The sequence below is a fragment of the Planococcus citri genome, chromosome 3 (genome assembly GCF_950023065.1).
Source record: "Planococcus citri chromosome 3, ihPlaCitr1.1, whole genome shotgun sequence".
Lineage (NCBI taxonomy): Eukaryota > Metazoa > Arthropoda > Insecta > Hemiptera > Pseudococcidae > Planococcus > Planococcus citri.
The window spans coordinates 79,886,224-79,910,714 of record NC_088679.1 but is presented as its reverse complement, the minus strand read 5'-3'; the positions used below and the strand labels follow the sequence as shown (position 1 = coordinate 79,910,714).

The 24,491-nt window shown below is 36.2% G+C and overlaps 1 protein-coding gene across 3 annotated transcripts in view; it reads right to left on the bottom strand.

The window, feature by feature from the left end:
- Positions 1 to 427: 427 nt before the first annotated feature.
- The window catches only part of ndl (serine protease nudel), a 36,702-nt gene continuing 12,638 nt past the window's right edge, over positions 428 to 24,491 (bottom strand). For all 3 annotated transcript variants that reach the window (XM_065355763.1, XM_065355761.1, XM_065355762.1), the window contains exons 6-26: positions 21,674 to 23,014; positions 21,352 to 21,564; positions 21,074 to 21,240; positions 15,487 to 15,620; positions 15,178 to 15,389; positions 14,870 to 15,053; positions 14,499 to 14,782; positions 14,274 to 14,418; positions 9,322 to 9,452; positions 8,871 to 9,237; positions 8,626 to 8,798; positions 8,420 to 8,539; positions 8,160 to 8,328; positions 4,716 to 4,916; positions 4,448 to 4,648; positions 4,223 to 4,364; positions 3,974 to 4,133; positions 3,676 to 3,855; positions 1,130 to 1,385; positions 941 to 1,048; positions 428 to 857 (exon numbers count right to left, since the gene is read on the bottom strand). In XM_065355763.1, coding sequence (XP_065211835.1) covers positions 584 to 857; positions 941 to 1,048; positions 1,130 to 1,385; positions 3,676 to 3,855; positions 3,974 to 4,133; positions 4,223 to 4,364; positions 4,448 to 4,648; positions 4,716 to 4,916; positions 8,160 to 8,328; positions 8,420 to 8,539; positions 8,626 to 8,798; positions 8,871 to 9,237; positions 9,322 to 9,452; positions 14,274 to 14,418; positions 14,499 to 14,782; positions 14,870 to 15,053; positions 15,178 to 15,389; positions 15,487 to 15,620; positions 21,074 to 21,240; positions 21,352 to 21,564; positions 21,674 to 23,014 — 5,162 coding nt within the window. In that variant the 3' untranslated portion in view covers positions 428 to 583. The remainder of the gene's footprint in view (positions 858 to 940; positions 1,049 to 1,129; positions 1,386 to 3,675; positions 3,856 to 3,973; positions 4,134 to 4,222; positions 4,365 to 4,447; positions 4,649 to 4,715; positions 4,917 to 8,159; positions 8,329 to 8,419; positions 8,540 to 8,625; positions 8,799 to 8,870; positions 9,238 to 9,321; positions 9,453 to 14,273; positions 14,419 to 14,498; positions 14,783 to 14,869; positions 15,054 to 15,177; positions 15,390 to 15,486; positions 15,621 to 21,073; positions 21,241 to 21,351; positions 21,565 to 21,673; positions 23,015 to 24,491) is intronic.

Sequence of the window (24,491 nt, the reverse complement as noted above, 5' to 3'; positions counted from 1 at the left end):
TGAAAAACAACCGATAGATTTACTCTTTAAAATATCGTTGTTTTGTTTTATTAAAGAAAAGAAATTCCACGAAACTTAGGTACCTACATTGAATAAGGATTCAATTTGAATAAGTAGGATGTTGAGTTGAATATTTTTTCTTCGGTTTTGATTTGTAATTTCAGTGAAATACACGATCTTCCTCAGGCACTACTGTAGAATCAAAATCAAATACTAAATTTCGACGAAGCATTCGGAAATTGGAATTCTAATGTTAGGTTGGATTAAATAGTTGAGTTCTTTTCATCTTCTATTGTAGGTATATTTATCTGTTTTGAAATAATATGTACCTACCTATTCGTGAGGGAAACTACTATTTCTTCAAAGTAATTTTCCATTACTTTATTGTAAACAAATTCAAGCAATATAAGCGAAAATAAAAATGATATTTGATGAGATTGAAATTTTATTGAAAGTTAGGTATCACTCACAAGGTGTTCAAATAGTTTTTACACTTTTGGATTTTTTATTCTATTCCACTCTGTTTTCAAATAATTATTTCCATTTTTTCAAAAACTAGTTCTCAACAATACCTATAGAAATATTATTCGCATTTCAAATGGACATAAGAACAAGTACCAGTAGAATTGAATTGTACCAATGGTTTTGCCCTAAGTTTGAAATCTCTATTATTGTGTAATATAACCGAGGTATATTCATCACTCGGATTCGCAACTCCTGGTATAAAGTTTACTAATTTTTTCTTGCTGAAACCAGATTCTTTGCAAACCACATCTGGTAAAAAGGAGGTAAAATCTGCGGACAAACATTGCTTGTGGAATTCACCGTGAATTCGTACGAATAGATTTGGTTCATTACTGAAATCAAAAACGAATCACAGGGGATTAAATAATGCGCCAATGTTTTGAACTAGGTAGGTATTTTCTATCGATCAACTTACGAATTTTCTTCGCTGTTGATCAATTTCCAACATTTTTCTTCGTCTTCGCCCGCTGAACAGTCGCTTTCACCATCGCATACGAATTCCAACGGGATGCATTGACCAGATCTGAAAATGAAAGATTATTACTTCCGTATTTTGTAAAGTACGAGTACAAATTAGTGTTTTTTAAACGACGAGTATAGGTACTTTGGGCATTTGAAATGTGATTCGGATGTACAAAACGATGTACAAGTGTATGGATTTTCGTCACTTTTATCCCAGCAGTCGACATGATTGTCACATAATTTAGACGGGTTGGTTACATTCAAGTAAGTAGCGCAATTGAAGCTGGAACATTCGGCCGGTTCATCAGATCCATCTCCGCAATCGTTATTACCATCGCATATTGAATTATGATCTATGCATCGCATGTTATTGCATCTGAATTCGTGTATTTTGCAAGCTAAAAAGTGCACAATATCAATTAATTGATTTGCCCGATGAATAAGAATAGAGCTGAATATAATTATCCAAGAGACTGATTTTCCTATCACCATACGCAGACCATTAATAGGCTTTATTTGAGCAGACCCCCCCCCCCACATTGCAATATTCGCTGTTATGTCACGCTGATGCATGATTTCAGTGGAATTTTAGATGTTTTCGTACATAATTTTGTTTTTTTTTTCAATTCACTTTAAATTTTCAGTTTTACTTGCATTTTTCAATTCTTTTTTCAGTTTTTTATCCAATTTTCTGATTTTTTAATTTCATTTTTATTTTTATTTTCTAATTTTTTTACTTCAATTTTTTCGATTTTATTTCAAGTTTTTGATTTGATTTTCAGTATTTTCAATTTCATTTGCGATGTGATTTTATTTCTGGTTTTAAATTTCATTTTCAGCTTTTATTTTTTTTTTCGGAATTTGTGGTTTTATTTTTTACATTTATTTTACTTAATTTTAGTTTTTAATAGATACTCAAGTACAATAAATTTTTAAAATTTTCAAATTTCGTTCTCAGTTTTTGATTTTATTACCTACAGTTTTCAATTTTATTTTCCAATCTCACATTCATTTTTCAATTTTATTTTCACCTTATTGATCTAATTTTCGGGATTTTCAATTTTGTTTGCGCAGTTTTTCACTCCATTTTTTCGAAGTTTTCCCTTTCATTTTCAGTTTTTGATAAATTTTTCATAAATTTCAATTCAATTTTCGGCTTTTAATTTTATTTCTAGAATCTCTAGTTTTCAGTTTTGATTTCATTTTCCAATTTTATTTTCATTTTTGAATCCAATTTTCAAAATTTCCGATTTCATTTTCAGAATTTATTTCATTTCCACAGTTTTCAGTTTTACTTTCAATTGTCGATTATATTTCAGATTTTTAATATAATTCTCAGAATTTTCAATTTCATTTTCTGAATCTTCAATTCTAATTTTAATCTTTTTCAGTTTTTGGGAGTATTTTTGGTTTTTTGCTTTACTTTAATTTTATGATTCTTTTTTCGTTTTTAATTCGATTTTCAGAATTTTAAATTTAATTTCAAATTTTCGAGGTTTAGCTTCAGTTTTTACTTCATTCTCATTTTTGGCTTTAATTTATCTCCCACAGTTTTCAATTTTATTTTTAGTTTTCAAGTCTTATTGCTTACTTTCATTTTTGGATTCCATTTTTAGCTTTTTATCCAATTTTGAATTCTATTTTCAGTTATGGATTTTTTTTGGAATTATATTTTCAGCTTTATTTTCTATTTGTGATTTCATTTTCAACGTTTTTGATTTTCTTTAGTATTTCGACTTTTTCCAATATTTTCAGTTTAATTTTCAGTTTTTTGGGTGCATTTTTTGTTTTTAGTTTTACTTTCATTTTTTTTATTTCTTTTTCGTTTTTGATTTAATTTTCAAAATTTCTAGATTTCAATTTCAATTTCCAAGTTTCAACTTCTTATTTTATTTTTAGCTTTTTATTTTGTTTTCTGAGTTTTGGGTTTCATTTTCAGCTTTTGAGTAACATTTTCAGAGTTTTCGGTTTTATGTTCAAAATATTTTAGCCTCCTGGACCTATTTCATTTTCAGTTTTTGATTCAATTTACTCAGTTCTGAAATTTTTTGGCTTTCTTTTCAGTTTTAGGTTTCTTTACGAAATTTTTAATTTCACGTTCTATTTTTAATTTTATTTTCGGTTTCCAATTTTGCTTATTTTTGGAGTTTTTGGTTTTATTTTCCATTTTATTCCATATTTTTGATTCAATTTTTGGGATTTTCAATTTCATTTTCAATTTTCAAATTCGATTTTGTTTCCAACCCCTTTACTCCCCCCTCCCTCCATCTTTAATAAAAGCCTTCTCTCAACCTCTGAACAATATTTTTGATTTTTGGCTGATTTTCTACATTGTTTTCTTTGGGGGGAAGGGGAGGAGAATTTGAACGAAAAAATTTAAAAACCAAGAAGCAAAATCAAAAACCGTCAACGAAATTGAAAACTGAAAAGAAATTCAAAAAATTATAAACGATATGAATCGAAAACATGGAATGAAATTAAAAACTGTAAAAATAAACAAATTTGAAATGATAATCCTGAAAATGAAATCAAAACCCCTAAAAATGAGATGAAAAACTGAAAATAAAATTAAAAGCACTTTTCAGTTTTTGATTTCATTTTTTAAAATTTCGATTCTATTTTTAATTTTGCAACTTTTTAAGTTATCGCTAAAGCCTTCTCAAATTGACAATGCTTTTTTCAACTTACGACATTTAATCTGTTCCAATTTACAAAACGTGGCTCTTTCGGCGCATATTTTTGGTGTTTCATCTTCGTGATTTCGACAGTCCGCTTTTCCGTCGCAGAGTTTTGATTTTTCCAGGCAATTTCCTAATAAGCAACGGTACGTGCTGCAGTTCGGAGCTGGGTATGGTGTGAAATTATTATCTGCAAAATTAAATTTTCTCGATCAATTCCAAGCACTTTGGAGGATTCCATTCTTCTCACTCTTATTTTAATCCAGATTTCTAACAATCTAGTGTGCAGTTTTGTTAAAATTACTCACATTCGAAAACATCAGGATCGGACCATGTTTGCAATGAAAACGTGGGTGTATTCGTTGAACAGAACTCATCAAATTTTTTATTGATCGGTGCAGCCAAGTACCAGGTATTTTGAGGAGACATGCATATCAACGAGCTCAGGGTATAATTTCGTTTATAAATCTGTACATATTTTTCAAATTCAGATAGGTACTCAAAATTTCATAATTTCAGTATTTTTTAGGTTTATTGTGGTAGGTACTTCTACTTACTTCGCAAAAAATAGACTTATCAGTTGGCTTATATGGGCATTTTTTATATAAGCATTCTTCCTCAGGAATCACTGGAATAATTGCAGGATCTTTCGCATCAGCTATCATGAAACAATCTGCATTTTTATTTGGCGCAAAACCCCTAAAAACAAACATGCCAGATGTATCATTTGTTTGAGAAGAATATTGCAAATAAACGCTCCTGCAAAATGCAAATTCACTTACCAAGTGTACAGTTTTCCGATTCGGAAAGGTTTCACATATTTAGTCACATTTGCAGGATTTTCCAAGTGCATCACAATAGCACCCTGCTTCTCCGCGTACAACGAGTAATCGATTCGAATAACTTGCTCGTAAAAAGCTCTGATTTTATTTTCCAGCCCTCTATCGCTTCCTAGAACCATCACCATGTAATCTTCCTGTAAGCTGATTTTCACATTACCTATTGCTGAATTGACTATAAACAAGTTATCAGACAGTGATCGATGCTAACTTGAAATTAGAACAGTTATGGTCTGCAACTATCCATTGTTCAGTGAGCAATAAACCAGTGCATTTTTTCGTGCCATTGACGAATATGTTTCCAAACCAAGGCAGAATCGTGGTTTCATCTCGATAGCTGGTACAGTATAGGTCGATAGAAATGCATGATTTCATTCCAACTACTCTTTGATGTTTGTAATTAAATAGGTCTCTGAAATCATTATTTTGTTCTAGATTATTTTTTCATGAATTGGTGCGGGGTACCCCTTACAGTATTCATAATTTTTGAACCAAAGGTTTATTGCTTATTTTAATGTGAGGGGGGATAAAAATTCTTGAAATTTTCAGCCCTTCAAAATTTAGAGTTTGGTAAATTGTGAAAGAAAGCCCGCAACATTGAACAAAAAATTGAAAATCAGAATAGATTATAATCATTTTTTCCAATGGGAAGATGAGCTCTATGAGGGGGCCAGGGCGGAAGCTTATTTGAGAAGTTTTAATCATAAATGAAAAATTTTCAAAAAATTATTTTTTCAATGCTTATTCAAAGATGTTAGACAGACAAACTTGAGAGTCCATGTAGGAAGAGAGACGGCCTTGAAAAGCTAGACAAATGAGTCAATGACCTGAAAAAGCCAGATGAGCAGACATTTACTACCTTGAGGTCCTTGAGAGGCCAGACGGATGGGTCAATGACCTTAAGAAGCCATACAAGGAGGCATACTACCTTGAGAGGCCAGACAGGCGGGTCAATGACCTCAAGCAGCCGGTCAGACAGACAGGACAATGATCTTGAGAAGTCAGACAGGCGTATAGACGACCTTGAGATAGTATGGAGATAGTAGACAGTTGGGTCAATGACCTCGAAAAGCCAGACGGCTGGGCTAATGGTTTTTATAGGAAAGACATACGACCTTGGGAAGGCAGACAGGTCAATGACCTCAAGAAAACAGAAGTGCAGACTGACGACCTTGAGATACTGGACTGTTGGGTCAATGACCACGAGAAGCCAGATAGGTGAACAGACGTTTTCTATAAGCAAGACATACGACCTTGGGAAGACAGACAGAAAAACAGACAGGTCAATGACCTTAAGCAGACAGAAATGCAGACAGACGACCTTGAGATACTGGGCAGTTAGGTTAATGACCTCGAGAAGTCAGATAGGTGAACGGATGGTTTTTATAGGCAAGACATACGACCTTGGGAAGACAGACAGAAAAACAGACAGGTCAATGACCTCAAGAAAAAAGAAAGGCAGACAGACAACCTTGAGAGACCGAACCGTTGGTTCAATGACCTGTACAAGCCAGACAGGCAGTCAAATGACCTTTTTAGAGGCCAGACAGATGCGACCTTGAGAAGCTAGACAGACTGGTCAATGACCTCAAGAAGACAGACAGACAACCCACAGTGACTCGGATGGCGAGAAAAGGCGCGCATGGCGTTTTACAACAAAACTATGACCATATCAAGAGTTGAAAGTGGTGATTTCGTAGTAATTTTCAACGAGGAATTCGAATCCGATGCCCTTTTTTTCGACAGACCCCCGGGGGGGGGGGTACCAAAATCAAATTTTGTAAAAATGAAAAAAATCGAGTGATATGTCAAAATATAGGTTTTTTGGGTCGAGAAACACGAATCTGAGGTGTTTTTTTCCCTCAGACCCCTCGGGGGCTCTTGGAGAGGTGCTACCATTCTTGAGATATCTCATCGTCTCCAACGCGACTACATTTTAACTAATTTAATGCGAGGTAATTGTACGTGAATAAGGCGTACGTTTTTTCATTCAACTCCCTTCACAACCGCGATTGCATGAAAATGTGCGTTGAAGTGTGTAAAATTTGGGCGTGGTTAGTTACTCTGCGATTAGGTGCGATTTTTCAAGATATGATATTAAATAACCGACGATATTGGGTCGAATGGTTGAAAAATTGACTGTAATAAAACCCCTCAACCAAAAAGATCTAGATTTTGATATAAACTACTCAAATTTTTGTGATTTTTTCAAAATTTGATTTCGATAGCACCTCCCCTAGGGGCTGAATGAAAAAAAGGACATTAGATTCGTGTTTCTGGACCCAAAAAACCTACATTTTGACGTATCCCTCGATTTTTTTCCATTTTTACAAAATTTGATTTCAATAGCTCCTCCCCAAGGGCCCTTGAGGGGACTGAAGAAAAAAAGGACCTCAGATTCGTGTTTCTCAATCCAAAAAACCTACATTTTAACATATCGCCTGATTTTTTTTTTATTTTTACAAAATTTGATTTTGGTAGCACCTCCCCAAGTGCCTCCAAGGGGTCTGAGGGGAAAAAGACCTCAGATTTGTGTTTCTCAACCCAAAAAACCTATCTTTTAACATATCACTCGATTTTTTCATTTTTGAAAATTTGATTTTGGTAGCACCTCCCCAAGGGCCCCCAAGGGTCTGAGGTAAAAAAGGACCTCAGATTCGTGTTTCTCGATCCAAAAAACCAACATTTTATATAATAACTCCATTTTTTTTTCATTTTTACAAAATTTGATTTTGGTACCACTCCTCCCCCCCTCCAGAAGTCTGGCGAAAAAAAGGGCATCGGATTCGAATTCTTCGTTGAAATTACTACGAAATTACTACTTTTAACTCTTGATATGGTCATAGTTTTTGTTGTAAAACGCCATGCGCGCCTTTTCTCGCCATCCGAGTCACTGTGCGACCTTGAGAGGCCAGACAGGCGGGTCAATGACGCTCAAGAAGCCAGACAGACTTTTGAGAGACCGGACGAACGGGTCAATGACCTCAAGAGGCTAGACGGGCAGGCAGTTTGCAGTTTCATAACATCTTTGTGTTTTTATATCATTTTATGAGATTTTAACAAGTTTTTATTAATATTTTATGCAGTTTTCAAAGCAAGTTTTGCCAAATGCTACTTGAATTGCATTAATTTTTGCTAATTTGAAATAATTTTAAAGCTTTTGAAAGTGTTTTCATGTCATTTCTATCATGTTCTAACAATGTTTTAGGCAACGTTCGCTAAATTTTTCCAAATTCTGCTTAAATTTTATCATTTTTTGGAAACTTTATATGATTTTAATGCTTCGAGTGTTTTGATGTAATTGTTAATGACCTTTTATGTAATTTTGTTTTGAATTTTGGGAGATTTTCCTGAAATTTTATCAGTTTATGGTGATTTTAATTTGAACTGAATCCGCCGAATTTTGTCAAAATTCTATACTTACGATTTTTGGTAGTTTAGATTGCACGTGACTAGTTTTTGACTTGTTGCAACTGGAGTAAGGGGGTGAGGTGCTTAGGGGAGCTCCCTTCATTTTCTCATAAAATCCAACACTTTGGTGACCTGAGGAGGAGGAGGAGAAGGATGAGGAGGAGTAGAAAAACGCAGAATATCAGAATAAGACCTTAGACCACTGTGTATTTTTGGCAAAAGAAAAGTACATATGAATACTTACTTAAAACCTAAATTTTGGCATATTTTTTGCATTTCAGTAACTAATTGCTCCGGAGAACAATATATTTTCCAGGTGCCATTCTTATTTTCCATTATCGTTCCGTTTTGAAAAACAGCAGGAATCTCAAAAGGGTCTGTAGTTAAGTTGTAAGCATCTTCGCTGAGAGCATCTGTGAATATCGAAGCGTATTTTTACAAATAAAGTACATTTATGTCTCTTTTTTTGGTGATGCGATGATAAAAAGAACTTGTGACACATACAGCAGTGTTTCTCATCCTCTCCATTAGGGCAGTCAGATTCCCCATTGCATACTTTGGTTCTATTAATCCAAGTGTAACTTTGATAGCACAAATAATCGTCATTCGAGGTAGAATTCTTTCCTGTAATTATTCGCCAATTATTATTATAAAACCGCGAATCTAAAAATGTGTCTTTAAAATGAAAATTCATGTAAAAAAATATTTACTGGTACAATTCTTCTCATCAGACCAATCGCTACAGTCAACCACACCGTTGCAAATTCTCGACGAATCGATCGTTTTGAAAATATCCGCGCAAGTGCAATTTATCTCGTCAGTTCCATCGTTGCAGTCAACCTCACCATCGCAATACCACACTTTGGGGATCATTTGATTGATACTGGAAAATCACAGAAATTCATCCAACTGTTTCGAATTCGCACCCAGCAGATTCTCCTTCATTATAACTTACATTTTGCAAACGTATGTTTCATTTTTATCCATATAGTGGTAATTGCCAGGCCACCAATCTTTGAACACGTTGAATTTACTCGTAGGAGCTTTCTTGGATTTTTCCGAACTACCCGTTGATTTTTTCAGCGAATTCAAACTTTGTACTCGCGTCATTCCAACCGTAGTATTGAAATGTTCATTTTCCGAAGAGCTTCGGCGGTACGCGGGACTGAGCAGGCAACTCGCATCTGTTTCATCTTCGCCGTGTAAACAATCCATCACTTTGTCGCACATTTTGTGACGAGAGATACATCTGCCTCCATTGGGACATTTGATGCCTGGGCAAACGGGCGAAGTTTTGTGATACCGTAACAATTCGTTGTCATCTGAAACAACAGATTTTAATATCAATTTTACGATGAATTTTGGATTGTATTGATTGATTTGTGAAGGAAGGTTGATTGTCTTACTAGTTTTAAGTTGTATCCATTCTATGTATAAAGCAATACGGGTATAAACTCCTGGTTCCATTGGACGTGCGCAACCTTCTCCGTGACTTACGATGCCCGCAAGGTACCAGTGGTCCCTTCTCAGCGGTATTCTGTGAAACAAATTGACAATTTAAAAGTCAAAGCTTACCATGTCGAGATTTCACTCAAAATCAGATGAGCAGATGAAGTCAGGAAGCCCGCATAAGGATCACTATTGCACCCCCCCCCCCGGTCAATCACCCGGGATAACTTTTTTCTTAAAAAGGGTGTCCTTAGGAACAATTCTAGCCCTTGTCCTGAAAAAAAGTGGCTCTACTTGCAGAATGGCGGCCATCTTGATTGACAGGTCAGCCGAAATCGCAGATTTTGCGTTCCAACATAGGACTTGTACAACATTTTTTAAACCGTACACAGGTAGATCGAAAGATCAGGTAAAACTTCATCTCCGGTCAAAATTTCAAGTGCTAAAGTGCCTTTTTCGATTTTTGATCAAATTTAGGCCAAAAATGAGGGAAAAAATCAAAATTTTGCCAAATTGACCAAGAAAACTGAAGTTTATAATATACCCTATTTTCGACATGCCAAATCGATTGGATACTGTTTCAAACCGTTTTGAGCAGTTCTGGAGCCTGTAGCAGATTTTTGGAAACTCGAATCTTCCTTCCCTCCTCCCCCCACAAAAACCCCCTTTAGTCTCGCTTTTTTGACAGGAATTGACAAAAATTTCGAAGAAATATCACTTTTCAGCCGATAATTGCCAAAAAGTTTTGCTTTTCGCTTTTTTGCAACATTTTTCAAAAATCACACTTTTCTCCCCAAAATTTGGTACCTACCTCAAAATTGAGCTTTTTTCCAAAAATCACCAAAAGTCCCCCTTCTTTGCAAATTATCTTGACTTTTTTGAAAAAAATTGAAAAAAAATAATTTTTGTCCAATAATTGCAAAAACGTCCTGTCTTTTGCTAAAATTGTCCAAAGTCTGTCTTTTATCAAAAATTCTCGCTTTCTAAGAAATTTGCTGCTAATTCTCGTTTTTTTTTTCAAAAATTACTCAAATGAAGAGTGATATTCCAAAACTCGCTTTGTCCATTTTTATCAAAGTTGGGTTTTCAATGGTACCTGGTAGACGAAGTATTAACTCACATTCTTACATCATCAACCTACCAAAATGAGGTGTTAAACTCACCTAAATAGCCAATTCACTAAAAATTTTTAAAAAAATAATGTTCCAAAACGCGCTTTGTCCATTTTTATTAAAATTTTTTTCAGCAGTATTTAGTGGATGAAATGTATACCTACACTCCTACATCATAAATCCACCCAAATAAAGTGCTAAACTCGCCTAAAAAGCCAATTTACCCGTTTAAAGGGAAACTGTTTTTCCTATCTCCTGAAAAGTTGTGAAAATGGACAAAGCGAGTTTTGGAATATCACTCTTCAAATGTATCTCTTTTATTATAATTTCCAAAAAAAAGTGTCACTACCGCCAATAATTCCCACAGGCTTGCTTGTTGCAAAAACTGTTGAAGTCGTGCATTTTGAAAATTTACTGTCAAAAATTCTCGCTTTGCAGCTAAATTTCCAAAAATTGCTTAGAAGCCCTGCCTTTTGCTAAAAGTATTGTTGAAGTCTGTTTTCTGCTAAAATAGCAAAAATCTCGACTTTTGCCCAAAAGTTGCTAAGAAGTCTCATTTTTCACTAAATATTGCTGAAAAGTCTCACTCTTTTCCAAAAATGTCATCTAAACATGTCGCTTTTTTATCAGGAACTGTTAAAAATTCCTTTCCTTCGCTAAAATTGCCTAAAGTTTTGCTTTTTGTCTGAAATTTCGAAATTCTGACTTTGTTGCCCTCATTTCTAAAAAATCTTGATTTTTTTGAATAAAAAAGTGAAAAAAGTGTCACTTTTTTGGCACTAATTTCCAAAAAGTCCTACTTACTTTTTGACAAAATTGCACAATTTTCTATCAAGTTTTGTTTTTAGATTTTAATTAAAAAAGAAAAGTTCTAATCTTTTCGGTTATCTTTTTCTGCATTAAAATGTTTTGTCACTTTTTAGTCATTTTTCCAGCTTTTTTGGTTTTTAAAATTACTTAAAAAAATGAGTATGAGCCCTGCTAATTATGCAAATGGGTATCAATAACCATTAAGAAGAGATCGTTAGCTTTCTACAATAAAATACCATCAGGTGTGACCATACCAGAAAACGTCTTCATTGCAATTGTAATACTCATCTTCAAAAAAGATGACCAAAATGACCCAGGAAACTACCGTGGAATTAGCCTACTAAATGCTGCTTACAAAATACTTGCAAAGATGCTAGCGAGAAGAATCGAGAGCCATGCGGAGCCAATAATATTGGAATGCCAAAATGGATTTGGAAAGGGAAGATCATGCATAGATGGGGTACATGCAACAAAGCTGCTGATGGAGAAGAGATGAGAATATAACCTAGAGACCCACATGTGCTTTGTTGATCTGGAGAAGGCATATGATCGAGTACAAAGCAAGAAGTTGTTCAAAATCCTGAGAAAAATCAAGGTGAATGAACAAATAGTACGCCTAATTGAAGAAATATACACAGATAATGTAATAAGAGTAAGATCTGGAAACATGTTCGAAGCAAAGAAGATAGGAAGATGAGTAAGGCAGGGATGCTCAATGTCATGTAGTCTGAGCTGCTATTCCCGAAATATTTTTGCCTCCGCAATTGCCGCAGTCAACGTAATGAGCGTTGCAAATTATTGGCGTTATCTTGAAAAAAAAATAATTCAATTTGTTAATTGGGCTTTTATAAACATAATTGTTACTCAAATATCAAAATAACGCACATGACACTCAACATGGTTGCGTTCTGGTGATGCAAACGATGCAATCTTTTACATTCATTGCGTTTGATTATGTCGATTGTGGAGGCAAAAATATTTTGGGAATAGCTACCCTGTTCAACATCTACTTTGATGGCATGATTAAAGAATGGCTGAAAACCAAGCCAAAAGGGCTACCCTATTGACAAGAAATACGCGTTTTAGTCTCGCTAGCTTTTTTCAAATCCGCTGTCACAATGTTCTACCTGAAACCAGTTTTGTTGAAGTAGACCACGCTTTCCACTGCATCCACACTGCGTTTATGCCATCTCACACTCCAGGGGGTCTTTCATAAAAGCAATTACACACGGCGTTTACACGATTACGCTGGGCGTAAACGTGCCAAAAAACGCAGTCTCAGTTTTAAGCTTTTTACCGCGTTTTTCTTGTCAGTAGGGTAGACATCAACGACACCCATGTCAATACCCTGCTGTTTGCTGATGATCAGGTGGTCTTTGCTGACAATGAAGATGACTTGCAGAGAGCAATGTACAATCTTCAGAAAGTAGCTGATAGGTACGGAATGAGAATCTCATCATCAAAAACAAAGGTGATGGCCTTCGAGGGGAAAGAGCTAATATACAGTAAAATTGTTGTAAATGGACTGCCAGTGGAACAAGTTAAAAGCTTTAAATGTCTCAGATGTGAGCTGTCATATGAAGGAGAAGTTGACGCACAACTCAACATCAGTAAATTCCTGAGAGTAAGCGGAGCTATAAACCGAGCCATACCTCCAAGAAAAGTCAGAGCCGAAACTCGAATAAGAATCTACAATACGCTGGCAAGATCAATGCTGCTGTATGGAAGTGAAACATGGACAATGAGAAAGGATATAAAAAGCAGAGTAACTGCAGCGAAAATGAGATTCATGCGAGCCACAGCAGGATATACTAGATGAGATAAGAAAAGGAACGAAGATATCCTGAAGGAGCTAGGAGCAGAGCCAATCATTAGACGAGTGAAAGATTACAGAAAGAAATGGCGAAAACACGTTGACAGAATGCCTGATGAATGGTCCCCTCAAAAATTCAAAGAGTACACTCCAACTGGCAGGAGGAGTAGAGGAAGACCAAAGAAAAGACTTGATGATACATTGGTGAGCTATTCTTCTATATTTTCCCAGACGGGCTGAACAGTTCACTGGGTCAAAGTTCAATGATGATGATGATGATGATTGATGACTTACTTTATGCAAATGGGTATAGTAGGTTGTGTGGATCACAAAAAAAAAAGTCGTCGGATTTTGACTAAATTTAGTGTTGGCCTTTACGTTGTGTTGAAAGTCTCTAAGAAAAAATTGTTGGTCCCTAGATGCTTTTGGAGGGAAATGTGAATCTTCAAAAAGCGGAATTTTCAAACAATTCTTATTTTTTTTGCTCTAGCCCTTACCTAACATGGTTTGGAAAAAATTGTACAGCTCCAAAAAATAGTATTTGAGATTCTGCGTTGACCTAGGCCATTTTCATCAAAATCCAAGACCAATTTGGGGTCTTACAGAATATATTACCATATTCAGCACTCTCAAAAACCTAAGAAAGCGTTGGTCACTCGTTTTTTTTTCAATTTTCAGAAACTTTTGGGAATTAGTGAGGATTTTGGAGTGGCTGAATCAAAAATATAAGTTGATATTCGTATTCAGCGCTTTCGAAATCATATAAAACGATATGTCACACAATATTTGATATTTTTTTTACATTTTGGCCAAAATTTTGGAGCTCTGTATCCCCATGGTTTTGCAAATTCGATCACGAAAATTTTATAAATTGTAAGTACGTACTATAAAAATATGTGCTTCTTGAATTTTTTCAAATTTTTAATTACCTATCTAAGTATTGCAACTCTGTTTAGAAAGCATTTGAAAAATGAGTTTTCAGAAAAGCTCTACGTTGGTCTTTTGAGAGAATATTTCTGAAACTTCAATTTCGAGCAAAATCAGAGTGGCTGAACCCCAAACGAGGATTATTCGACATACATAATATAATGACCCTGCAGAACGCAGATAAACTACTGAATCATTTTTAATTAAAAATACGAGATAGGTAAATATGTATAAGAGAACACTTTACCTGCACAGTAGAGGGCCTCCACTGTCGCCCTGACAAGTGTCGTGCTGACCTTCTTTGTACCCGGCGCAAATTTCATGCCCCTGAATGTCAGCCCGATGCTTACAATTTGGCAAAATAGGTACTTCTACCTCTCTCATGTTATCAGCTGTAAAATCGCGTATAAAATTTCATTAATCGATGTGTCTAATACTAAAAAAAAAATCCTTCCACAACTAAAAGTCTTACGATCGTGTCCATGCTCCTTCATGGCTCCCCATCCTACCGCCGTACAAAGTTCTGATGGCAGAGGTCCCCAAGGAGGTCGACCTTCTGGTAAACAAGTTGATCGAACCCATCTATTCATTTTCAAAGGCGGATCAACTCGCAGAAGAGCGATATCATTTTTCATATCGGAACGACTGTATCGCGTGTGCACCACCACATTGGTCACCTTTCTGATCTGTTCCATGGGAGAAAATGACAACCTCCTCAAAATACCGGCTTGTATTTCGTAGTAGTGGTCTTGATAACTGCAGATAGATTAGGGACACATTCTTCAATTATTTCATCTCAAATAGGTACAAATTCACTCGAGTACACTCAATACTCATCCTTACCGATCGACGCAATGGGCTGCAGTCAGCAGCCAATTCTCATCTAGAATCTCAGCACCGCAATGAAATTCGCCATTTTTATAAAGTGCCGCGATCCATGGCCAATATCCAGCACCACTGACCTCTCCACCTACAACTCGTTCTTCGGATCGACTCATAGTCAGAATATTCAAGACCTCTTCGTTTTCTTAATAGGTAGATATTTAATAAAAAACATAATTTCCAGTCAATAAATAAGTATTTACCTATATCGATAAAAATCTGTTTTGGGGATACAAAGTATCTTATTAGAAACTAGGAAGTTTGCAAACCTGAAGACATCTCTCGAGTTTCTCTTTTGAATTCATATTTGGGGTTGTTATCCGCTATCACTCTGGAACCACAATAATCCGCAGGACATTCCACGTAGACAACACTGTTTCCCAGCTCACATCGATCCGTTACTTCAATACCGTAACCATTTTCCACAATAAATTTGCCTGCGTAAAAACCTGGTATCGCTTTTCTATACGTATTGACATCTCTGCGGATTACATTAATTCATTTTTTATCATCGAGATATGGTACAGGTATAGACACTGACTAAAGATTGTATTGGTTGAATTTGTTTGCCATATTACTTGATGTCTTCATCTCCTAATTCAGACTTGCAAGCGCTTGTAGAGAAGTACGATGCTATGTCCTTGCATACAGGATACCATATTCCTTTCCAGTTGCGATGAAGGTAACCAGTATTGTAGGATATTAAGAATGTCTGAAAAATAACCTTGATATGAAAAATTATGTATGTGATTTTGCAGAGATTTTTAGGGTAGATTGCGAAAAAAAAGTCACCTCACTTTGACCAAAGTTCAGTAGAGACCTGAGACCTTAATTTTGAGTAGAAAGTTATACTCAGAAAAAATTTTAGCTCCGGAAAATACTCCCTGGTTTTTTCGTTCCTGTCATTACCCAACCTGTTTTAGATCGACGGCGATTCTCAAATACTTTCATTTGGAACTCGGTCATTTTCCCCAAAACAGGTTGGGTAGCGATAACAGCGAAAAAAACATTTTTTTTCAAAAATTCCCCCTCTTTGAAGCCCACGTCTCCCCTCCAGGGGCACCTCCGGAGCTGAAATCGTTTTCAAGGAACTTTCAACTCAAAATGAAGGTCTCTGCTGAATTTTTAGTTGAAATCCGCCGAATTTATTTTTTTGTGATCCACCCATCAAATTGTAATATTTTCGCCCCTTTTACCGCTCCATCCTCTCACCAATCGAAAAACTAACGTCAAATTCGTAATCTATGGCTTTGAAAACGCACATATAGACATATCACACGGCATAATAGCCATATTTCAGGTGCTCCCCCACTTTCCATCCACTCTATCCCCACCCTAATCGAAAAAATGATGCCACAATCCTAATCCATGCTGGAATCGAACACAAGAATAACTTGAGCTTTCGTCAATTTCGTGTAAATGCTTGTTACGATTCTAAATTAGTACTCTTACTTGGGAAGAAGATCTCCCAAATCACTGTGCATCTCCCCCCCCCAATTTTGACCTACTTTTCAAAAATAGATAAAAAATCATGTGACATATCGTTTATTATGTTTTCTACGGCGCAGAATTCAAATTTCAACTCATTTTTTTGATAAGACCTTCCTAAGCCTCACAACGAGACCTCAAATTGAAAAATTCGTGTTACCTACGATTGATGGGTTTTGAGAGGTGCTGATTTCAAATATTTCGATCCTGATTTCTTTTATGGTGGGGAGGGGGAGGGATTGATATCGAACGAAGAGGTTTATCATCAGCAAAAATATTTTTACTTTCGTCAAATTAAATCAAAAGTATGTAGAATGGTGTTTCAAAATGCAAAATTTCATGTTCTGAATTTTATTTTCAGACTTCTGGTGAATTCTAAACTGTTCTGGAGCTTGTGGTGGACTTTCAAGTTTTCATACTTGGGGGCTAAACGCTCGAGACTGCTGCAACTTCCGAATGTGAATATATCAGCTCATTTTTTTGATTCCACCACTCTCTCCCCCCCCCCCCACCCCCACACTCTCATCCGCCTCCACAATTTCCTGAAAATTGAAAAAAAAAGTGTGACGTATGATTTATCAAGTTTTTAGAAGCGCCAAACACGAATATCAGCTCATTTTTTTTATTCGACCCCTCCAGCAGCGATGCCATGATCGGCCCAAGGCTCAAAAATTTTCTGAAAACAGAAAAAATCGTTCCCATATACCTGACTTTTAAACCTAATAAACCATGTCTCATGATTTTTTCAATTTTCAGAAAATGGACCTTGGAGAAGTGGCATCTGAAAAAATAAGTTGATACCTAATTGATATTTGTATTCAGTGATTTCAAAAATCATACCTTTTGTTTTTTTTTCAATTTTTTGATTTATTGCTCATAAATTTGAGAAGCTTGTGAAAGTTGAGCTTATACAAAAAAAGCTGACAAGGGAACCTCTTGAGGTGTCACACTCCGATTTGAACGGGACCGCCATTTTTGGAAAGAGCATAGTCTAAAACCCCCAAAACCAAATTTTCAGCTGCCCAAGTTCATTTTTCAATTTTTGGCGAATTTTTGAAAATTCAAAATTGACTGTTTTTGGCAATTTATGCTTTTTTTTAAAAGTACGTACTTGATCAGTAAAAATGGTCAAAATAAGTCCCAAAACTAATATTAATTACCCAAATCCAAATTTCACCATTTCCAGCCATTCTGGAGCCTCCAGCGCGATTTTTCAATTTCTCCAGAATTTTCAATTAGCTCCAGAAGGCGTGAATATGAAGTTGGGCAGCTAAGAATCGAGTTGTGTATTATACTCGACCTGTTTAACGAGTTTATCTACATTTGAGCCGATTTTGGGAGTGACACCTCAAAAGTGGTTTTTTGACCATCTGTTTTCAAAATTAAAAAATCCACAAAATCAAAAGATAACCGTTTGTGTGGAAATTTTTGAAATTCACGCGAATCGCTGTATTTTGTCCAAAACTAACCCCTCAAATCCAAATTGTACAATTTTCAGCCATTCTGGAGCCTCCAGCGCGATTTTTCAATTTCTCCAGAATTTTGAATTTGCTCCAGAAGGCGTGAATATGAAGTTGGGCAGCTAAGAATCGAGTTGTGTATTATACTCGACCTGTTTAACGAGTTTATCTACATTTGAGCCGATTTTGGGAGTGACACCTCAAAAGTAATTTTTTGACCAGCTGTTTTCAAAATTAAAAAATCCCAAAAATCAAAAGAAACCGTTTGTGAGGAAATTTTTGAAATTTGCGCGAATCGCTGTATTTCTTCAAGAACTAATCCCCGGAACGCGAATTCTACCATTTCCAGCCGTTTTTGAAGCGAGAGTGACACCTCAAAAAACCACTCTTGAAGTGTCACTTTCAGAATCGGCTGGAATGTGGATAAACTCGTTAAACAGGTCGAGTGTAATATACAACTCGATTTTTAGCTGCCTAACTTAACATTCACGCATTCTGGAGCAAATTCAAAATTCTGGAGAAATTGAAAATCGCGCTGGAGGCTCCAGAATGGCTGGAAAATGTGAAAATTGGATTTGGGGACTTAATATCAGATTTTGGACTTATTTTGATCATTTTTACAGATCATGTACGTGCTTTTTTGATAATAATTATAAATCACCAAAAACAGTTAATTTTGAATTTTCAAATGTTCACCAAATATCGAGATATGAAGTTGGGCAGCTGAAAAATTGGTTTTGGTGGTTTTAGACCATGCTCTTTCCAAAAATGGCGGTCCCGTTCAAATCGGAGGCGGACACAGATCAAAATTGGCTTTATAAAAAGTGTTTGTAAATTTTTTCTGGGTAATACCTAATTAACTTATTTGATTTTTTAATCAATTTATGCAATTTTTGTACCATGAGTTTGGGAAAATTGAAATCCTCATAATGTCTACCAAACTCAATTTTTCACTTCCGCAGCAAGATTTGTTTTGGAAACCATCCCATTCGTTCTCATACTTTGGGTTGAATTCGAAGAAATTTACATAATCAGTCGCAGGAAACCGAGAAAATAATTTTAAAACTTTCCTTAAAAATCTGAAATCAAAATTATTCGAGAAAAAAATTTCCTTGGTCTTTTACTTAAACAATGAAAAATAAAAAATTGAAGTCTGTGACAGCGATTCGCGCAAATTTCAAAAATTTCCTCACAAACGGTTATCTTTTGATTTTTGGGATTTTTTAATTTTGAAAACAGCTGGTCAAAAAACCACTTTTGAGGTGTCACTCCCAAAATCGGCTCAAATGTAGATAAACTCGTTAAACAGGTCGAGTATAATACACAACTCGATTTTAGCTGCCCAACTGCATATTCACTCCTTCTGAAGCAAATTCAAAATTCTGGAGAAATTTAAAAATCGCGCTGGAGGCTCCAGAATGGCTGGAAATTGTGAAATTTGGATTTGGGGGGTTAGTTTTGGACAAAATACAGCGATTCGCGTGTTTTTCAAAAATTTACACACAAACGGAAAACTTTTGATTTTTTTGATTTTTTAATTTTGAAAAAAGCTGGTCAAAAAACCACTTTGGAGGTGTCACTCTCAAAATCGGCTCAAATGTGGATAAACTCGTTAAACCGGTCGAGTATAATATACAACTCGATTTTTAGCTGCCCTACTTCAAATTCACGCCTTCTGGAGTCAATTCAAAATTCTGGAGAAATTGAAAAATCGCGCTGGAGGCTCCAAAATGGCTGGAAATGGTGAAATTTGGATTTGGGTAATTATTTGTATTAGTTTTGGGACTTATTTTGACCATTTTTATTGATCAAGTACGTACTTTTAAAAAAAAGTATAAATCGCCAAAAACAGTCAATTTTAAATTTTCTAAAATTCTCCAAAAATCGAAAAATGAACTTGGGCAGCTGAAAATTTGGTTTTGGGGGTTTTAGATTATGCTCTTTCCAAAAATGGCGGTCCCGTTCAAATCGGAGTGTGACAGTACCTCAAGAGGTTCCCTTGTCAGCTTTGAAATTTTGGAATTTTTGACAAACATTTTTCAAACTACCTTCAATTAAGTAGGTATACCTTTGAAACGTTCCGAACAGATTTTTCCAGGTTTCAACAGTCTGGAGCTGTGAGACCCTAAGTTTGAGCATTATGATGACGAGAAATTGAATTTCTGTTGATGAAAAATGAAACTCATTCCACCTGGGGGGGGGGGGTGTGGGTGGAGTGCTAATAATCGATATATATTCTTTCTTTTCCATGTGTAGAAGGAACCTACAAACAAATTTTGAACAGAACGGTAGTTGATTGATTCAGAAGGTCGAGTTTGAGTCATTTTCTAATGGAATCCTCTAAATTTGAAAACACAAAAATCCTCTGGAAACTCCAGAACGGTTCAAAATCGGCAATAATCGATTCCAGTAATCTACATACAGCGTGTCTGGTGAGTGGATGTCCAAACTTCGAATATGGATATAACCGGGTACGACTTGAAAAAAATAACCTTATAAAAATGGACAAGTTGCCTATTTTTAAAATTTAAGGGGCAACCGAGCCTTGACAACAAAAATTGCGAAAAACGTGTTTTCGACCTTGGGAATTGGTAGTTCTTCGGAAAATGAACAAATTTTTGCCTGATTTTGAAATTGAAGGGGCTAGAAAGTCATATTTTAAAAGAAAAAATTGAGAATAAAGTGTTTTTAACCTTGGGAATGGGTATAGTTCTTTGGAAAATGAACAAATTTCGTCATTACGAAATTTTGCCCAACTTTGAAATTTAAGTGGTCAGAAATTTTTAAAAGAAACAAATATTTCTGGTCCCTTCAATTTCGAAGTTAGGCAAAAAAACTCATAATGATAAAATTTGTTTATTTTACAATGTACTACCCGTTCACAAGGTCGAAAACACGTTTTTCGCAATTTTTTTTTTCAAAGCTCGGTTGCTCCATAAATTTTAAAGATAGGCAGTTTGTCCATAACGTTTTTTTCAAGTCGTACCAGGTTATATCCAAATCTGAAGTTTTGACATCCACTCACCAGAGATACTCTGTATATCAATCGTGAATCAATTTCGATGCATTCCTTAAACCTTTGAATTAGTTTTTAAAAAATTGCAAAATTTGAAAATCCATGAAGAATTCGACGTTTTTTGTTTCTAAATAAGTAAGTTACAGATGATCTCAAATGTTAGATCTTCCGCTCCTTTTTTCATACCCGCCTCATACTTACGTCATGCGAAGTAACTTCATCAGCTAGCAGTTCGCAATCCTTTTCATCTTTTCCGTTTGAACAGTCGCGCACATTGTCGCATCTTTTCTCCATTGGAACACAACTCGCTCGAAGTTCTTGCTTGTGTGTCGTCCAATCGTAGCAGTTGAATGAATTTTTCGGGCAACCTATACGAACACGATATTTTCATATTAATAACCAGAATTCGCCAACTAGATTAAAAATTTACTCGATGATTTTCTCCTCAAATCTCCTCTATTAGAAGGCAATTTCCTTACCAAAACAGTCTTTTTCATCTTCACCATCTGGACAGTCGAAATATCCATCGCAGCGTTTGTCGTCGTGCATGAGATCGACGCAAGTGCAATTCAACTCGTCGCTATAGTCATTAAGGCAGTCGATTTTTTGATCACACCAGCTATCGGCTGAGATACATTTGCTTCCATCAGCGCATATCCTTTCATTACTCGAGCACACCTCACCCTCGATATCTACAACAACCGCAAAAATCTCGATTAATTTTTACCAACGAACACCGTAATACGTTTTCAAGGGACCAAAAAAAAAAGCTTTAAAAAATGATTTGAAAATCCAACAAACCATTCCATTTGATTTTAGCGTTCATCAGGAACATTTTTAATCGCTCCTCGAGATCTTTTTCGGTATCCTTAGTAGCATCTCTGGCTTGACTATAGGTGCAATAGTATTTCGAGCCTTGCGGATCATTTTCCGACGAAATGGTCAATTTATCCACCTGCTCGATAGTTTCGTTCTGATTCATGTATTGCTTAAAGTCTTTATGAGTGTTGAGGGAATGAGCTCCGTAGCTCGGATTTTCATCGCGTTCCAAATAGGGAATTTTCTCGATTTCAGATTCGTTCAGAGGCACTTTGACGAATTTAACGTCGAATTTGCCATCTGCTTTTGACACTTTTTGGTAACAATACAAATGCCATTGGTTATCCGCGTCCTCTGCTGTATTTCTAGAATGACGTTTTCGATCCGACTCGCGTTTCAGACGATCGATTAATTGGGCTAGAATTTCATCCATGTCCGAATATTCGTCCAAGTTTTCGAATAAATACGTTTTCGACGTGGAATTCTTTATTATGCTCATCGTCTCGTTATACACGATGTCCACTCGTTTCTGTATTTCAGTTATGAACGTTTCGTTGATTGGCTGGTACGTTGAGTCTTCAGGATATGGTGTTTCACTCGTCGTGTTCGAAATGTTTTCATCGATTTCTGCTTTGCCGAAAATCTCGGAGGTGTCTGGGTTGCTGGTACTTGTAGTTGTCTGAATTTCTGGCGGAGGCGAGGTAGTGGCTTCTGTGTAAGATGAGGTCGTTTTTGGAGATATTTTCATTATGTTTGTTTCCGTTGTTGTCGTATTGAGCCCTTCTGAGATCACCGGATCTATTTCACTCGAATCATTTTCGCATTGAGTTGTCGAATAAAGGAGTTGCTCGAGTTCGCTGACTGTTTTATTTAGCTGTTTGAGAAGTTCGGGAAGACTCTGACATGGCTGGGATACGTTGTCGTCAGATGATCGTGTTGTAATTTTAGTCTGCTGAAGATCACTTTGAATTGAGGTATTTTGATTTTGAGGAGATTCGCTCGTCGTTAGAATCGGATCTGGATCTGGAACTGGTTTGGCTGGTTCAAGTTCGGATTCTCGAGGATTTAGACTTGGCTGAGGCTCACTTTGGGTCGAGGGGTTTTGAGTACTTTGTGGAGATTTGCTCGTTGAAGTTGAATCTGGTCCCCTTGGCGATTCCTCATCAATTTTAGTAGCAGGTTCGTTTTCGAAATTGCGAGGATTTTGGCTTGGCTGGAATTTGTTGTCGTCAGATCGTGTGGTAATTTTAGTCTGCTGAAGTTCACTTTGAGTTGAGGAATTTTGATTTTGTGCAGATTCGCTTGTTAGAATCGGATCTGAAACTGGTTTGGGAGGTTCAGGTTCGGATTCTCGAGGATTTTGACTTGGGGGGTCATTCCATGTCAATTCGACCAAAAAAGTGTGATTTTGAAAGTCATATGTCTTTCGATTTTACTCAAATTTTTTTCACAATATCTACGCACCCAGTAAATGAGAAACCCGCGATCAGTTTGGTCCCAGCCCCCTCAGTGGGTGGGTGGGGGGTTTCCATTATTTTCACATTGTCTCGAGGTACTCAACTTCAGCAGCGCATTCCTCCGAAAATATGATACTTTGATCAAAACTAATTTCACAGTTCAAAAGGATATTGAATTTTTAACTTTTTAAGAATTTTGAAATTTTCAAAAGTTGAAAGTTGAACTTTCGTATTAAAAGTTCAAATTTCAAAATGGCGCTGTAAGTGGGAGCTACCATTTAAAATTTCTGAAAAAATGTCCACAGATGTACCTTTTGATGTTTTTTCGAAATATTCAAGTTTCGAGATGGGATCTCTCGATGGAAGGATAGCACCCCCACCCCCAATTTGGGGCAAAACTTTTGAAAAAAAATTTGGGGCTTGTAATATATCAAATTGTATGTTTTTGATAACGGTAAACACGAATATGACGTTAGATTTTTGATTGGACCCCATCCACAGCCCCCAGCACCTCCCCAAATGGGGTAAAAGTTCAAAATAGGGTTTTTTTCATGCGACACATCAAATAGTATGTTTTTGGTGACGCTGAACACGAATATGACGTCAGATTTTTGGTTGGACCCCATCTACGGCCTCCAATAAATTTTTTGGACTTTTACCAATTGGGGGAGGTTCTGCGAGCCATGGATGAGGTCAATTTGAAAAACTACGACTATATTCGTGTTCAGTGATGTCGAAAACATACTATTTCATGTGTCACACGATTGAAACCATTTTTTTAGGTTACCCCCCCCCCTCCTTGGGGAGGTTCTGGGGGCCGTGGACTGGTCAAATTAAAAATCTGACGTCATATATTCATGTTCAGCGTCACCAAAAAGGCAAAAACATAGTCCGGCATATGGCAATAGGAGTAATTGAACCCCCCCCCCCCGCCCGCTGATCATCTGGGACAACTTTTTTCTTAAAGGGGACATCCTAAGGAACATTTTAAAGCAAACTTGCCCAAAAAAAAGTTGGCCTTACTTTCAAAATGGCGGCCATTTTGATTGACAGGTCAGCCGAAATCGCAGATTTTGCGTTTTAACATAGGACTTGCACGAACTTTTTCAAACTTTACAAAGATAGATCGAAAGATCATGCGAAAATTTATCACCTGTCAAAATTTCAAGTACTGAAGTGCGTTTTTAGATTTTCGGTGAATTTTTGAAAATCGAATTTAGGCCAAAAATGAGGAAAAAAATCAAAATTTTACCAAATTGACCAAGAAAGCTGAAATTTGAGATATACCCTATGTTCGACGTGCCAAATCGATTGGAAACGGTTTCAACCCCTTTTGAGTAGTT